The sequence below is a fragment of the Terrapene carolina genome, unplaced genomic scaffold, assembly GCF_002925995.2.
Source record: "Terrapene carolina triunguis isolate 2854851 unplaced genomic scaffold, T_m_triunguis-2.0 Scaffold130, whole genome shotgun sequence".
Lineage (NCBI taxonomy): Eukaryota > Metazoa > Chordata > Testudines > Emydidae > Terrapene > Terrapene triunguis.
In genome coordinates this window covers 1380850-1397926 of record NW_020664481.1, presented here as the reverse complement: position 1 = coordinate 1397926, position 17077 = coordinate 1380850, and the positions used below count along the sequence as shown (strand labels likewise).

Sequence of the window (17077 nt, the reverse complement as noted above, 5' to 3'; positions counted from 1 at the left end):
AACAGTGAAAAAAGACCTAAAGAGCTTACAATCTATGCATAAGACAGACAACAAATGGCTACAGACAGACCGACAGGGGAGTACAAGGAAACAACGAGAGAAATGTTGGTCAACGTAACAGGCAGTAGTATCAGCACACCAGCAGCCCTGTTCTATTTTTTTGTAGGCATCATGGAAAAGAGATAAGGAGGGATTTCTAAAGAGGAAAATGAGTTGGCTTTGTAGGGGGACTAGGTGAGTGAGGTAAATCTTTTATTGGACTAACTTCAGTTGGAGAGAGAGAGAGAGAGAGAGAGAGAGAGAGAGAGAGACACGCTTTCGAGCTACAGTTAGTTTACCAGGGGCAAGGGGCCTTTCAAGCTTAAAGGACAGCATGGGAGAAAATGTGAAGATACTTGTTTGACAATTTGAGAAGTGGGCAATAGAGGCGGACAGCATGGGCTGATTGGAGGCGGAAGTCAACCTTTCTATACTGAATGAGAGATGACAGGTACAGTGGGGATAGGCCATGAAACTGGACACAAGTAGAGGGCTGACATGGTTAAAGCCACAGGCTAGGAAAATGATCTTTACACAGCAGCATTCTAAATGGAGATGAATGTAGTAAGAATGCCTATGCCAAGGCCAGAGAGAAGATGCTGAGTGCCAGAATGCGAGTTTAAGCTGTGTGGACAGAGAGGAGAGGTATTATCTTAGAAGTGTTCTGTAGAATGAATCTGCAAGACTTAGACGTAGCCTGGATGCGAGGATCTAGAAAGATTTGAGCCAAAGATGATGCCCACATTACAGGCCTGAGTGATGGTGTAGAAGGAGAAGAGAAGGGGATCCAAGGACGGAGCCCTGTAGAACTCCCATAGAAATCTGAGGAAAATTCTGAGAAACAGACTCTGAAAGAGCTATTAGAGAGGTAGGAGGAGCGTCAAGAGAAAGAGTCCCAGGAGCAAAGGGAGGATAATATTTCAAAGAAAAGCATCATCAGCTGTGTTAAAGGTGTCAAGGAGGATGAAGGAGTAACACTAATTCTGAAATTTGGCTAAGAAGAGACCATTAAACACTCTGGCGAGAGCAGCGTCAGTTGAGTGCAAGGAACAGATGCCAGATTGGAGAGGATCTAGAATGGAACTGGAGAAGAACTCCAGACACCTATGTAAATAGTACGCTCAATGATCTTAGAGATGAAAGGGAAATGGGTGATGGGCCACTAGTTGAAAAGGCAAGTGGGGTGAAGGGTGGGATTTATGATAGGAGAGTAACGCATGTTTGTATTGTGAAGGGAAGGCGTCAAAGGAGAGTGAGAGGTTAAAGAGAAGAGTAAGGAAGGAGATGAAAGTGGGCATGAGGCAGATCAGGGGATGGAGTCACTGGGGCAAGTGAAGGGGTTAGAGGAAGATAGCAAATCAGAAATTTCTGCATCTCTGACCAGGGAGAAGGAGGAGGGAGTTGTAGGAAGGAAGGAAGGGAAGGCTATGTTGTATTTTCAATTTTCTCTTGAAAAAAAAAAAATAATAATAATCAGCAGTAGAAGGTAGAGGGGATTCCTTTGAAGTGACGCGTTTTCTTAGAAAGATGAGAAGCACTTTGCTGCTACAGATATGAAGCAGATACCTTGAAAAGGGCTTATATCTGCTTTGCTTCCTCTTTTACCAGGGTGTGTATAGTACCAGATACTGAAGCATCACACTAGAGTCCTTTGAAGAGTGAAGTACCTTGTCATTTTGAAAGGAAGGTCTTCAATTGCGGTCTGAACCTCCTTCAGTATGTCTAAGAACATGATGTTCAGTGCTTATTGATTGTTGTGAGGTGAGTGGGCACTGCAATGTCAGCTTTGCCAGGTCTCTGGATGCTTCTATCTTCCCCACCAGTTGGCCCTCCACAGTCACAGCCTTCAACTTACCTCTGGTGCCTTGAGGAAGTTTGTCTCTTAGCTGTAACACTTTCTCCCACTGCAGAAAATTGAACTGCACCAACAAAGCCTGATAGTTGGCGGTACAGATCTGCAAGCTAGCAGAGGAATAAACCTTATTGCCCTAAGAAGATCCATCTGCTGGGGCTCATCTCTGTACATAGATTTAGGGGTGCAAGACAGCTTAGATTTGTCATGAGTTGCTGCCACAACTAAAAACTTAAGGATGAGGTTAAAATAAAATATTCAAATGTCTTAGAGGGAACCCCTTTGTACCTGCGACCTGCCCTCTTAGACCTATCAAAGATAGATGCCAGGATATGCCACAGATCCTTGGTTAATAGACATGACCAAGCAAACCTGGAATACTGGGTGCAAAATATCAAATAATTCACAAGACCTCTCCAGGATGACCTCTAGGAAAATCTCTAGGTGTCCACCATTCTTTTAAGGAGGTCTTTGAGTGCCTTGAAATAGTCTATTGTGGACATGGTAGATGGAGTCACAGCTTCATCAGGTGATAATGACGATATGGCTGGGGAAACCGATAGGTCCTCATACTCCTCCACAAGGTATTCTTCCTCATTATGGGGTTCTTGTTCGTAACTCTGAAAGAACTCTTGATGAGATAACGGAGCCTCCTTAGATTAATCATTAGGAGCAAGTGACCTTACTCTAAATAAGAATGTAGCTGAATAAAAAGGGGGGAAAGCTGAGGATTTCATACAGATCAACAGGGCCAAAACTTCACCCTGTATTGTGCCACAGAAATGTGTAGTACAGAACCTGAAACCTCTCTAAAGAGGAGATCTAGGACAAAAGAGATTCCTTTCAAGGCTTCTCTCAAGAACTATTCTAGGCAAAGGAGGAGATCTGCTAGTACAGGGGTTCTCAAACTGGGAGTCGGGACCCCTCAGGGTGTCACGAGGTTATTACATGGGGGGAGGAGGGGTGGCAAGCTGTCAGCCTCCACCTCAAACCCTGTTTTGCCTCCAGCATTTATAATGGTGTTAAATATATTTTTAAACTTTTTTTAATATATATGGGGGGCACACTCAGAGGCTTGCTATGTGAAAGGAGTCACCAGTACAAAAGTTTGAGAACCACTGTGCTAGTAGAAGGGTTCCTCTGCTATATGAAAATTACAATGCAGATGAGTATAAGCAGATACACTCCCCTCAGGAGTAGAAACAGGAACAGATTCAGACATCATACTATGAGAAGTAAGCAATGATACCACAGAAGATGACCAGAGATTTTCACTATCAATACCCTGGTTTCCAGGATCAGCAGGGACTTGGATGCTACAGATAAAGGAGAGACATCTAGCAAAAAGAGTACTCCAGTTTTAGGAGACTTAAAGGCAGCCTGGGCAATACTGATGTCAACAATATTGTGACTGACCATACCAAAGCAAGAATCTCAGTAAATGAGGTGGTCTCATCAGGATGCGGTAGTGATGAATCTGTGGCATACAGTATCAATGCCAACAGTAGCAAGAAAGCACTGTCAGTCACTGAAGACAGAGGACGTGGTATAGCAGCTGAAAAATGGGATCCCCCAGTCTTTGAAAACATGAAGTACAGATGCAACTTCAAAGGCGCATGCTTGGGTAAGTCAGAGGCATGATGAATTTGAGCCTTCCTCTTGGCTGGGACCAGGGACAGCTATTCGTGCCAATGCCCCATCCAGAGATTTTTTTGCCCCTTCCTACCTTGGGCAGTAGTAGACACTGACTGAGCTGAAGAGGACTGATGAAAAGGCTTAGAGTGTTTCAAGGAAGCATGACATCTTTTAGAGCCAGAAGACCTCTTAGCACCCCAAGTAGCGTCTCTTGTAGCCAGCACATTAGCTGAACCCAGCTGTGAGGCAGGAGCAGACTGCTTTTGAGGAGGATCCTTGGAGCCAGAGACTCTTCTCATTCTCTACCATCAGAAACAGCTTCAAGCAGGCATCATGAGCCTTCTGAGTGCACTTCAAAAAAAAGTTACAAATAGAGCGCTTGTTTAAGACAGGAGACGCCCCAAAACAAAAGAGGCATTTCATAGGCATAGCTGTCTCTCAGGCAGGCAGATTTTAAAAGCCAGGAGACCTATTCTCAGCCACCACACCTACTCCTTGGTACCAAGGTGAGACTCAGAAGAAACAAGAAAAAGTATTTTTTAAAAAAGCCAATGTACTTTAATTAAACTTAACAAGACTCACCAACTATAAAATCCTAATCCTATCCAAAGACGACACGACACACAGGCTCTGACTAGCTACCACGGGTGGCAGGAAATGGTTGGGGCTGCTCTGCCCTTTATACCCTTATTCTGGGGTGCCAGGGTGTACAGGGCACACGCACAGCCCCAACGGACACTGCTGGCTAAAAGACTCTGGGCTCCCATGCACGGGAGCACACATCCTACAGTGGGATCTGTGTGGACAAATGCTCAAAGACCCACCTGGTGTTTTAAACCTTGCTCATTTATAAAAGAACCCTGAGAAAAAGAAAATAAAAATATGAAATACACAGCTTGCCACCAGTGTGGGACAAGTGAAAGTTCAGTAGGCTTTAGCTTATTAATTGCAGCAATTTAGCAACTTGAGCTATGGCCAAGGAACCTCCGTTTGAGAAATTCATTTCTGGAAAAAGGTTAAGGTCTGTTTGTTTTACCACCAAATTACAAATCCCAACTAAAATACATCTTTTGGGACTGGACAGAAGGAGATCATCAGAAAAAAGTCAGAGGCTGGGGGCATGACTAAATACGAGACCCCCCCCAAAAAACTATTACATATTATGGCCATGAGCTCCAGTGCATCTTCTGATACCTAACCCCTTTCTTTGGTTTCTGGGATGGGAGAAGACTATCCATTTCTGTTTACACGTACATTAGCTGGTAGCCTATCGAGGGTGGACACGAGCAATGCTGCTCTGCTCCAAACCGCCTCCTTCTCTACTGTCACCAGGCTGGAGCCATCCCTCCCTGCTTTTCTCTCTCTCTCTGCTGGTGCTCTTCTTCTCTGCTCCCTCAGCTTCAGCACTGGCCTTGCCCCTCACATTCCAATCCTACACTAGATCCAGCCTCTGCTACTGAGCTCAACAGGTCAGTTCCTTGTTAAGTTGTGCCACCCCCCAGTTGGTGGGTGAATAACAGATTTTTCAGTTTGTTGGCATTTAAAATAAATTGTTTGGGGTCAAACAGAAATGATAGTTTTTGACATTTTTCAACAAAAATCAAGAAAGGGGGGGACGGATAGCTCAGTGGTTTGAGCATTGGCCTGCTAAACCCAGGGTTGTGAGTTCAATCCTTGAGGGGGCCATTAGGGAACTGGGGTGTAAAAAAAAAAAAAAAAACCAAAAAAACCACACACACCTGTCTGGGGATTTGTCCTGCTTTGAGCAGGGGGTTGGACTAGATGATCTCCTGAGGTCCCTTCCAACCCTGATATTCTATGTTTCTAAGTCGGTCCACACTGCTTTGGATTGTTATCGAGCAGAACCCATCATAAGCATGGACACACGTCCCCTGGAATGATGGCTGAAGCATGAATGGACATACGAATCTTTAGCATATCTGCCACATAAATATCTTGCGATGCCGGCTACAACAGTGCCATGCAAACGCCTGTTCTCACTTTCAGGTGACATTGTAAACAAGAAGCAGGCAGCTGTCTCCTGCAAATATAAACAAACTTGTCTGTCTGAGCTGAACAAGAAGTAGGACTGAGTGGACTTGCAGGCTCTACAATTTTGCATTGTTTTATTTTTGAATGCAGTTTTTTGTACATAATTCTACATTTGTAAGTTCAACTTTCATGATAAAGAGATTGCACTACAGTACTTGTATTAGGTGAATTGTAAAATACTATTTCTTTTGTTTTTTTACAGTGCAAATACCTGTAATAAAAAAAATATAAAGTGAGCACTGTACACTTTGTATTCTGTGTTGTAATTGAAATCAATATATTTGAAAATGTAGAAAACATCCAAAAATCTTTCAATAAATGGTATTCTATTCATTTTTTTAATTGCACAATAGCCCTAATCTTCAAGTATTTTCACCAATGGAAAGGGAAGGATTTATAAAGTGGCCAGAGGAGGAGAAGCTTTCCTCAACCCTAACCCAATGGAGTTATGGTTCTCACCCGAGATGTGGGAGACTGAGGTTCAATTCCTCTCTCTCTGGTGTGCAGAAAGGGTTTGTCTCCCACATGGCAGGAGAGAGCCTCATACCAGAATATCCCAGTGTCTCGGGCATTCTCAATCTCTCCTCTTGAAGTGGTTCCACTTTTATAAATAACCGTTGGAGCAGGGGTTGAACTTGGGTTGCCTGCATTCTAGGCGAAGGCTCTAACTACCAGGCTAGACAATCACTCACTCTTTCCTTAGCCCAATGACTATCCACTGCCATCACGACTAGGAGTTGTAACAGTAACAACAATGGACCTGAAACTGCGTTTTCCCCACAAAAAAACTTCTCCAAAATTTTTTTGCTCAGCCTGTAATCGTGACAGAGTTAGCTCAACCACTTCTCCCCTAGTTCACTTGCAAACCAGTCACATGGAAATAATCTATAAAGCTGGTATGTTTAATAGTTAGACAAAGGATTTTGCAACTAAAGTCCGCCCAGACCTAGTTTTTCTGACTTTTTAAGTGCTTAAAATATAAGTTAACTGAAACTAGGTAGGATATATAAAATTCATTTCTTGCTAAAGGAATGGGCTATTCAAATTCTACTAACAAACAGGAGATTAATTAGAAACTAGCTACAAGAATATCTTATTAGATACATTTAGGTTTGAAAGACATACAAACGAAATATAGATGTCCACATATGTTTGCATGTATGTGTGAGAGAAATACTCCACGTATTTCCTTGAGGAAACTGAAAGGCCTCCAGTGTGGAAATAGTTTATAACCCATAAGAAGTGAAAGCTAAATAACAAATCTGCTTGCAAGATTTCTCTTCCTCCCCTCATGGGATTGTCTCCTCATAGATTCCAAGGCCAGAAAGTACCATTGTGATCATCCAGTCTGACCTCCTGTGTAACACCGGCCAGAGAACTTCCCCAAAATAATTCCGAGAGCAGATCTTAAATATAAAAAAAGAATCTAATCTTGATTTTAAAATTGCCAGTGATGGAGAATCAACCATGGAACTTAGTAAACTGTTCCAATGGTCCCTGATGAGGCCACAGCAAGCCTGGTGGCTGAGCTTTGTGACTTTGTCCTCACCCACAACCACTTCAAATTTGGGGACAACTTATACCTTTAAGTCAGTGGCACTGCTATGGGTACCCGCATGGCCCCACAGTATGCCAACATTTTTATGGCTGACTTAGAACAACGCTTCCTCAGCTCTCGTCCCCTAGTGCCCCTCCTCTACTTGCGCTACATTGATGACATCTTCATCATATGGACCCACGGAAAGGAGGCCCTTGAAGAATTCCACCTGGACTTCAACAATTTCCACCCCACCATCAACCTCAGCCTGGACCAGTCCACACAAAAGAGATCCACTTCCTGGACACTACAGTGCAAATAAGTGATGGTCACATAAACACCACCCTATACCGGAAACCTACTGACCGCTATACGTACCTACATGCCTCCAGCTTCCATCCAAGACACATCACACGATCCATTGTCTACAGCCAAGCCCTAAGATACAACCGAATTTGCTCGAACCCCTCAGACAGAGACAAACACCTACAAGATCTTTATCAAGCATTCGTAAAACTACAATACCCACCTGGGGAAGTGAGGAAACAGATTGACAGAGCAAGACGGGTACCCAGAAATCACCTACTACAGGACAGGCCCAACAAGGACAATAACAGAACACCACTGGCCATCACATACAGCCCCCAGCTAAAACCACTCCAGCGCATTATCCACGATCTACAACCTATCCTGGAAAATGATCCCTCACTCTCACAGACCTTGGGAGGCAGACCAGTCCTTGCTTACAGACAACCCCCCAACCTGAAGCAAATACTCACCAGCAACTACACACCACACCACAGAAACACCAACCCAGGAACCTATCCCTGTAGCAAACCTCGTTGCCTACTCTGGCAACAGCATCAGAGGACCCAACCACATCAGCCACACCATCAAGGGCTCATTCACCTGCACATCCACTAATGTTATATATGCCATCATGTGCCAGCAATGCCCCTCTGCCATGTACATTGGCCAAACCGGACAGTCCCTCCGCAAAAGAATAAATGGACACAAATCGGACATCAGGAATGGTAACATACATAAGCCAGTAAGTGAACACTTCAATCTCCCTGGTCATTCTATTACAGATTTAAAAGTCACTATCATTGAACAAAAAAACTTCAGAAACAGACTTCAAAGAGAAACAGAAGAACTAAAATTCATTTGCAAATTCAACACCATTAATCTGGGCTTGAATAGGGACTGGGAGTGGCTGGCTCATTACAGAAGCAGCTTTTCCTCTCCTGGAATTGACACCTCCTCATCTATTATTGGGAGTGGACTACATCCACCCTGATTGAATTGGCCCTGTCAACACTGGTTCTCCATTTGCGAAGTAACTCCCTGCTCTCCATGTGTCAGTATATAATGCCTGCATCTGTAACTTTCACTCTATGCATCCGAAGAAGTGAGGTTTTTACTCACGAAAGCTTATGCCCAAATAAATCTGTTAGTCTTTAAGGTGCCACCAGACTCCTTGTTGTTCCAATGGTTAATTACCCTCGCTGTTAAAAATTTACACCTTGTTTCAAGTCTGAATTTGGCTAGTGTCAACTACTTTCAGCATTAGATTGCGTTATACCTTTTTCTGCTAGACTGAAAAGCTTATTAAATATTTGTTCCCCATGTAGATACTTTACAGACCATGATCAAGTCAACCCTTAACCTTTCCTTTATTAAACTAAATAGATTTATGCCTGAAGTTAACACCATAAGGCAGGTTTTCTAATCCTTTAATCATTCTCACGGCTCTTCTCTGAGCCCTTTCCAAGATAAATTGCGGACACCATATTACAGCCTTGATGGCACCAGGGCCAAATACAGAGGTGATATAACCTCTCTACTCCTACTCGAGCTTCCCATTTATGCCTCCAAGGACTGCATTAGCCCTTATGGCCACAGCATCACACTGGGAGCTCATGTTCAGCTGATTATCCACCATGACCGCCAAATCTTTCTCAGAGTCACTGCTTCCCAAGATAAGAGCCCCCCATTCTGTAAGTATGGCCTACATTCTTTGCTCCTAGATGTATATATTTAACCACATCAAAGTGCATATTTTCTTGCACCCAGCTTATCAAGTGATCCAGATAACTCTATGCGGGACTTGTCCTCTTCATTATTTACCACTCCCCGATGTGTGTTATCTGCAAACTTTCAGTGATGATTTTATGTTTTCTTCCTTAACTCATGCAATCCATTTTGTATCACAAGGATATGCACCCATAGGATACAGAGCCAGTATATGTTTCAAATTGATTAGAAATTAATTGCAATGATTTCAGTTAAATGAGAGGAAGAGGAGAGGGGCTACATCAAGCAAGCAGCAGTGAATAATCAATATTAATATTTCTGCAATACAAAGTGTTCAGCTTTGATACTTTCCCTACTCAGTCTTCTATGGTGTCACCACATTTGGGCAAGTATCACAGGTTCCTAAGCATACTGAAAGCTCTAGAATTTATTCAGAGCCATCCTGTTCAACAAATCGCATCTATTCAAGCATATCTTATCAATCACTGTGGCTTTGTACAATGGTGTACATAGACTTTAAGGTCAGAAGGGACCAATATGATCATCTAGTCTGACCTTCTGCACAACGCAGGCCACAGAATCTCACCCACCACCTACTCCCGCAACAAACCCCTAACCTATGTCTGAGCCATTGAAGTCCTCAAATCATGGTTTAAAGACTTCAAGGTGCAGAAAATCCTCCAGCAAGTGACCCGTGCCCCATGCTGCAGAGGAAGGCGAAAAACCCTCAGGGCCTCTGCCAATCTGCCCTGGAGGAAAATTCCTTCCCGACCCCAAATATGGCGATCAGCTAAACCCTGAGCATGTGGGCAAGACTCACCAGCCAGACACCCAGGAAAGAATTCTCTGTAGTAACTCAGATCCCAACTCATCTAACATCCCATCACAGGCCATTGGGCATATTTAACGCTAATAGTCAAAGATCAATTAATTGCCAAAATTAGGCTATCCCATCATACCATCCCCTCCATAAACTTATCAAGCTTAGCCTTGAAGCCAGATATGTCTTTTGCCCCCACTACTCCCCTTGGAAGGCTGTTCCAGAACTTCACTCCTGTGATGGTTTGAAGCCTTTGTCTAATTTCAAGTCTAAACTTCCTGATGGCCAGTTTATACATTGACATAACCACACAGAATTTTCTGCTTTGAGTTACCACACAGTCTTAGGACTAAAAAGAAAAGTATATTCATTATCAGAGTATCAAATATCCTCAGGAGTTCCAAGATTTTTGTTTAATGGAGCCACCTTTTGCCAACCTAAAGATATTTATACTATAGATTTCCAACCTACTGTTTCCATGGTAGTTTGTAAATTCAGAAGCTACTGAAGTCAGTTTTTTCTGAAGGCTAATATCACACCTGCTTTTGTTACATACTGCAATCTTACTTGTGTTTGAAAAGCCACAAGGAAAACAAGCAAGAAGGTCAGTGTTTTTACTTTATGATCCACTCAATCTTTGATCTACCAGCTATAATGGTGGCTTTTGTGATATAGATGCCCACCAGGAATTGGACTGAAGTCAATTTGTGTCAGAAAGCCACTGAAAATCCATCACACAAAAGCCAGTTTCAGTTGTTACCAACATGAGTTAAAAAGAAACCAGCCAAACCAACTGCAATGTCATTTTCTAGCCTTCCACTTCCATTTGCCAAAAACTCACTGTTAAATCATGGTGATCTATAAGGATGATACAGACTGAGGAAGGGCATCCGAGGACCAGTGTGGAGAACAGACCATTGTAATGACCCACCTAACCATCCACACTCGTGTCTGGAGGCAGGACAATTTTAACTGTCAGAGTGCCCTGGAAACCAACAAGTTACATTGTCTCCTTGGTTGGACCATCACTGCAGTTGCCTGTTTCTACAGGCGAGCAGAAGAGTCCTAATCTCACCCTGGAGGTGGTGCCCATGGTCACCATCGGGATTGTTCCTTATATCCCCAAAATCTACACACGTCTAGAAAGATAGATCCAGAGTGTATCCACTTGGAAGTGTAGAGTCAAACGACCTGGCGCAGGCCCATGGTAACAGGGCCATGAGGTCTCAGGCTAACAAACCAGATCCGTCATCTCTACTAATGCAAAATCTCTTCGAGACAATTAGTCTAGAGGTTTGCCTAAATGGCAAGCAGAAACCCAGAGCAGCAAATCTCACAGCATGGCTCTACAGACTCTGGCTCGAAAGCCTACGGAGAGGGGTGGGCTTCAGAGGCCAAGCTCAGACATGTACACGGCTGTTTTAGCACCATAGTGTCAGCCAAGTCTTTAGACCCAGGTGTTTTAAAATGCAGTGTAGACTTACCCTTGGTGACTCCAGGGTCAGTTCTGACAGCAGTTCTCCTAACCTTAGATGTGCACGATGCCAGGAACTGGCCTGTTTACCACCAGAGTTCTAATGTCAGTTAGTGACAGATTAACTTTTCAATGTGGCATTTGTTACTGCTTTTTTTTTTTTAAGCTATGTTTTTACCTTTTGGTGGAGGGCTACTGGTGTCCTCCATAGAAAGTTTCAGCTGTTGTATGAACTCGCTGCCATACACGCTCCTTTCTTGCCAGATGTTAAGCAGTCGCTCCAAGGGCTTTTTGCAGCCCTCATCTGCCTCTCTGTTTAAATATTTTAAAAAAATAGTTAAAACTTTGGTTAAACAACATGAGTATGTTTTTTTTAATATGCCATCGTGCAAATTAGGAGCTGCACCCATCAGAGGAAGATGCAAGCTTGGGGACAGGCTTTCTTGTACCGTCTGGAGTACACTGTGCAAAATACTTAGGTAACATTTTCCCCTTAAGCTGGAACCCAGTGTGTAGAAGTAACCGCAGTCTTTTCTGCCCACCCCACCCCCCATTGCAGAAGAACTTTTGCAGGGAGGGAAAAATAGTATCTTTCTGCTGTTGTAGAAAGAACTATGAAAATCCTACAAAGTTACCAGGTTTATAGTTTAAAATGTTCATGTCTAATGATTGTTTCAGTCAATGACATCCTAATTAAAAACGAAATTGTTTGGGTCATTAGGCATTCAAATGAGAATTTACTTATTAAACATCAACCAAATTAGCAGGACTTCTAAGGAATAAGAAACAGTGCCAAGAGTTATGTAGTTATCCAGAACACACGGTCATTAGATGCTCTTTAATTCCCCTGTGCATTATAACTGTTTGGTTCAGGGACTACGCTCGTCTCTAAATAGTATAACAATCCCTAACTAGCTATGGACCATCTTATGACAGGAAGGAGGCCTATCATTTGATAACAGTTGATATGAGCCAGTAAAGCTCACACAATTTGGAACTACCAGATATATAGATTCTGAGACATAATTTAACTCTATAATCAGATCTCACCTAGTAGCATATTAAAATGATGTCTACACAAAAGCAAGACATAAAAGAACTGTACTCTAAAGCCCCCTGATGAGATTGTATAGAAGAAGGAAGTTTAAATTAAGTTTTCTATAGGGAATATTCTAGCTAGTAACATGTTTCAGACCTATCTATAACTTTTTAGGTAGGTAAGTGAGATCTAGAAATAGATTTATTTTTTTAAATATGAAGATAATTTTTAAACTGCACATCTTTTGGAAAAACCAAATATAGCAGCTAATTAGCAGCACAGCAGCAGAAAACAAAAGCAGAATCATAGAATCTCAGGGTTGGAAGGGACCTCAGGAGGTCATCTAGTCCAACCCGCTGCTCAAAGTAGGACTAATCCCCAGACAGATTTTTGCCCCAGATCCCTAAGTGGCCCCCTCAAGGATTGAACTCACAACCCTGGGTTTAGCAGGCCAATGCTCAAACCACTGAGCTATCTCTCCCCGCCCCAAACTGGTGTGTGTGGTCATATTAATAAAGCACTTTGAAATAACACAATTTCAAAGCTCATTATAGAAAAAAACTGGTCTAGTGGACTGACCTGATAGCTAGTAGTCAGGAAACCCGAGTTCTGTTTCAAACTCTCCCACTAAGGGAAAGAGTTACTCATTGTGTGACACTCTCTTCTAGTGACAAATTATGTGACTTTGGACAAGTCATTTAACTGCTCAGTTTCACCATCTTTAGACCAGAGATGATTTCCAACTTTGTACAGAGCTTTGAGATTTATGGATTAGTGTAAAGTATTTAACCTGCATAGGAGTTACGCACAAAAAAACCCACAAACCAACTGTTATTGCACAGAACCAAAATCAGAACCAGCTTCCCACAACTTTACTTCTGTTTCTCAAGAGCAAGGCAAAACTGACAATTTCTTAACGGAAAGGAGTTAGAGTTCAGCTTCTAGTAAAGACAATTTAACCTTCCTGAGCAAACATATTCCTATAACTGAAAAGCACTTGAATTTAAACTTGTGGAATATTTAACAAAAGCTATGGAGAAAGAAATTGGAGAAGGAAAGCTGAATGGATGAATGTTCAAACTTACCTGGCAACATGAGAAATAGCATCCACAAGAACAGATTCAAACTCCCTTGTGAATTCAGGACCCTTCCTTTTACTGTTCTGGATGACATCGTTCGCCAAATATAGAAATGTAAGCTTCCTACTTGATTTTGCTGGGAAAGAAGAGAAGACAACTTAACTTGCATTCTTTATTTCTCATTTCATGTTTTATTCTGAGGCTACTTGTTATACATTCCAAAAGTGGTCACAGTTTCTCAGCTTAAAATATGGCTGAGTTTCCTGCATTTCAATTTTACCAAAGTAGCAAAAGCAGCTAGCTGCTTTTGATCAACCAGTTCTTGACTCTCTTTGCTTTAGCTAGAATTTGGTTTGTAATTAATTTATAAAACAAAAAGGGAAATAATCCTAGTATTACTGTGCATCTTTCATCTGATGATCTCATAGTGCTGCATAAACATTAAACCTCACCACAAGTATAGGTTAAAATGAAAAGAAGAACTGTTGCAACTTAACACCAAATTAATGTGACAATAGACTTATTTTTTATCAAATATATTGAAACAGTATTATTTTAGCCTTATACTTAAACCGTTTAATTACTGAACATCCCTGGATGGAAGAGCTTGAACCTAGGACCTTTTATTTTTCAAAATCAATTTTTCTAATCCATGCTACATGGAAATAGCTATTAGCAATGTGTTTTTACTCAATCCCACGAAAGTTAGCTTTTTCCATTTATCACCATTAGTCAATGCCAACAGACCCTACATTCTGAAGAACAGGATCTACAGGAGACAAACTCTCTAGAATATATGCAAAGCTATATTATACATGACGACAATTGAGAATTTACATACACAAGAGTCAGGAAATTCAGCTATGGTTCCCACAGCAAGCCTAACTCAGCTCTTTCAAATACATAGTCTTTTCTATTACCATATATGGTGACACCTAATACCTTATATTAGTGCAGGACTAACAAAATCTTGCCAAGTAAAAGGCATGCAGCTAGACTATCAATTTCTGCAGATTCTAAGCTTTCACGTTTAAAAACTTCCAAATGTGACTCCATACAGCCCCATCTACCTCAACTGGCAAAAAAACTACCATATCTGCAACAAGCAGCAAAATGAAATTAAAACTCCGGTCAGTTTCACACCTATTCATAAGAAAGGCCATACTGGGTCAGACCAAAGGTCCATCCAGCCCAGTATCCTGTCTACTGACAGCGGCCAATGCCAGGTGCCCCAGAGGGAGCAAACCTAACAGGTAATGATCAAGTGATCTCTCTCCTGCCGTCCATCACCACCCTCTGACAAACAGAGGCTAGGGACACCATTCCTTACCCATCCTGGCTAACAGCTGTTAATGGACTTAACCTCCATGAATGTAACTAGTTCTCTTTTAAACCTGGTTATAGTCCTAGCCTTCACAACCTCCTCAGGCAAGGAGTTCCACAGATTGACTGTGCGCTGTGTGAATAAACTTCCTTTTATTTGTTTTAAACCTGCTGCCCATTAATTTCATTTGGCGGTCCCTAGTTCTTATATTATGGGAACAAGTAAATAACTTTTCCTTATTCACTTTCTCCACACCACTCATGATTTTATATACCTCTATCATATCCCCCCTTCGTCTCCTCTTTTCCAAGCTGAAAAGTCCTAGCCTCTTTAATCTCTCCTCATATGGGACCCGTTCCAAACCCCTAATCATTTTAGTTGCCCTTTTTTGAACTTTTTCTAATGCCAGTATATCTTTTTTGAGATGAGGAGACCACATCTGTACGCAGTATTCAAGATGTGGGGGTACCTTATATAAGGGCAATAAGATATTCTCAGTCTTATTCTCTAACCCTCAGGGAGGATCATTGCAAAATGCAATGTAGACACTAGAAAGGTAGACACTGGATGAATTCCCAGGAAAAGAAAGCCCAAAAAATGTCTGTGTGAGGCCACCACATTTCTACCATGTAGCAGTCCCCAAAGAATAGGGATATTGGAAAAATACCATGACTTCAAGACAAAACAGCGGATAGACTACTTTGACAATTATCAGAGGGGTAGCCGTGTTAGTCTGAGGTTCTTACCCACGAAAGCTTATGCTCCCAATACTTCTGTTAGTCTTAAAGGTGCCACAGGACCCTCTGTTACTATTTACTTTGACAATGTTATTTCTATGATTTTAAAGAACATGTATTCATAAGTGTTATGATCTGGGTATCTGATTCTGCAAAACGCTGACCAGTTTTGCTAACTCCCATTGCTCTTGGCAGGTTTTACTGTACTCCAGCTGACTCTCAGGGCTTGTCCACATAAAGTTTTTGCACAAAGTTCAGTCAGTCAGTGCAGCCCTCTAGTACGGATGCAGTTACACTGGTTTTTAAGTCTTCACATCAACGATATCTATTAGGGTGACCAGACCGCAAGTGTGAAAAATCAGGACGGGGGTGGGGGGGTAATGGGAGCCTATATAAGAAAAAGACCCCCAAATCGGGACATCTGGTCACCCTAATATCTATACAAACTTTTAAAATCTAGGTACACTTCACCCCACCTCAGCAGGTGCGGGGGGGGTCGGAGTCTCTGACTTCTTGAGCTCCCTTACAGCCGCACACGTCTCTGAGTCTACACGGAAGCGACATCCGTCCTAGGGACTTGCCCCCATTGACTACACGAGGTTTCCGAAAGCCCCTTTCAGACGGGGAGCGCACTGGGCAGGGAAGGGTGCGCCAGGCGCAACGCGAGACGAGCGCCCCGCCAAGGGGCAGCCCGCCGGGAGGAGGGGAAACTCCCGCCCCGCCGCCCGCGAGCGGCTCCGGAGCAGGAGCGAGCCCCAGCGTGCAGGAGTCGGACGCTGGGTACCGACCCAGGCTGGCCTGGGCCCGTGTCTGGCGCTCCGGCGAGGCCCCCCCCGGCCCCCCGCCCCGGGCTCTTCGCAGCCCCCCGGAGCCCGGTACCTTTGCGGAGCTCGCGGTGCCACACGGAGACGATGGGCCCGGCGTGCTTGCGGTGGTGGATGAGCCACAGCGACAGGGTCTGGACGCTCTGCTGGGAGTTGCTCAGCTCCGAGAGCTTCTTCTCCAGGGCCGACTCCGAGAAGGAGGACATGGCGCCGCCCGGCCCGGCCCGGCCCCGGGGCCTGCTCAGCCCGGGGGGGAGGGGGCGCGGCGGGGCCTCACCAACAACAAACCGCCACCGCTGTCGCAAGATGGCCACCCGACCTCTCACCCCGCCTGGGCGGGTCAAAGGGCCACATGCTACGGGTCGCCAGCGGGGAAAAGAGACCACCCGTGTGTCCAGTTATAGCTCACACATCACACCGGGCCAGAGGCGGGCGCGGGAAAGCGGCGCATGCGCAGCGGAGACTTCTCTAACCTTTACCCGGCGCCCGCCGAGGACGCCTGCGCTGTATGCGGAACTGAGCCCGATTTCAAATCTCCGGCACGGGGCAGCTCCGCATGCGCAGTGCGCTCACCTGAGACTTTTCTGGTGTCTTCTTCCTGCCTAGACAAGCTGGGGAGTTTTTTCAC

At 43.6% G+C, this 17077-nt stretch overlaps 1 protein-coding gene across 2 annotated transcripts in view; it reads right to left on the bottom strand.

Moving 5' to 3' along the window:
• RPRD1B (regulation of nuclear pre-mRNA domain containing 1B) overlaps window positions 1-16910 on the bottom strand; it is a 46305-nt gene extending 29395 nt beyond the window's left edge. The window contains exons 1-3 of one of the 2 annotated variants that reach the window (XM_026652812.1): window positions 16505-16910; window positions 13571-13700; window positions 11625-11758 (exon numbers count right to left, since the gene is read on the bottom strand). In XM_026652812.1, the coding sequence (XP_026508597.1) occupies window positions 11625-11758; window positions 13571-13700; window positions 16505-16655 (415 nt within the window). In that variant the 5' untranslated portion in view covers window positions 16656-16910. The remainder of the gene's footprint in view (window positions 1-11624; window positions 11759-13570; window positions 13701-16504) is intronic. The other variant, XM_026652813.1, reaches the window with a different exon arrangement.
• Window positions 16911-17077: the final 167 nt, after the last annotated feature.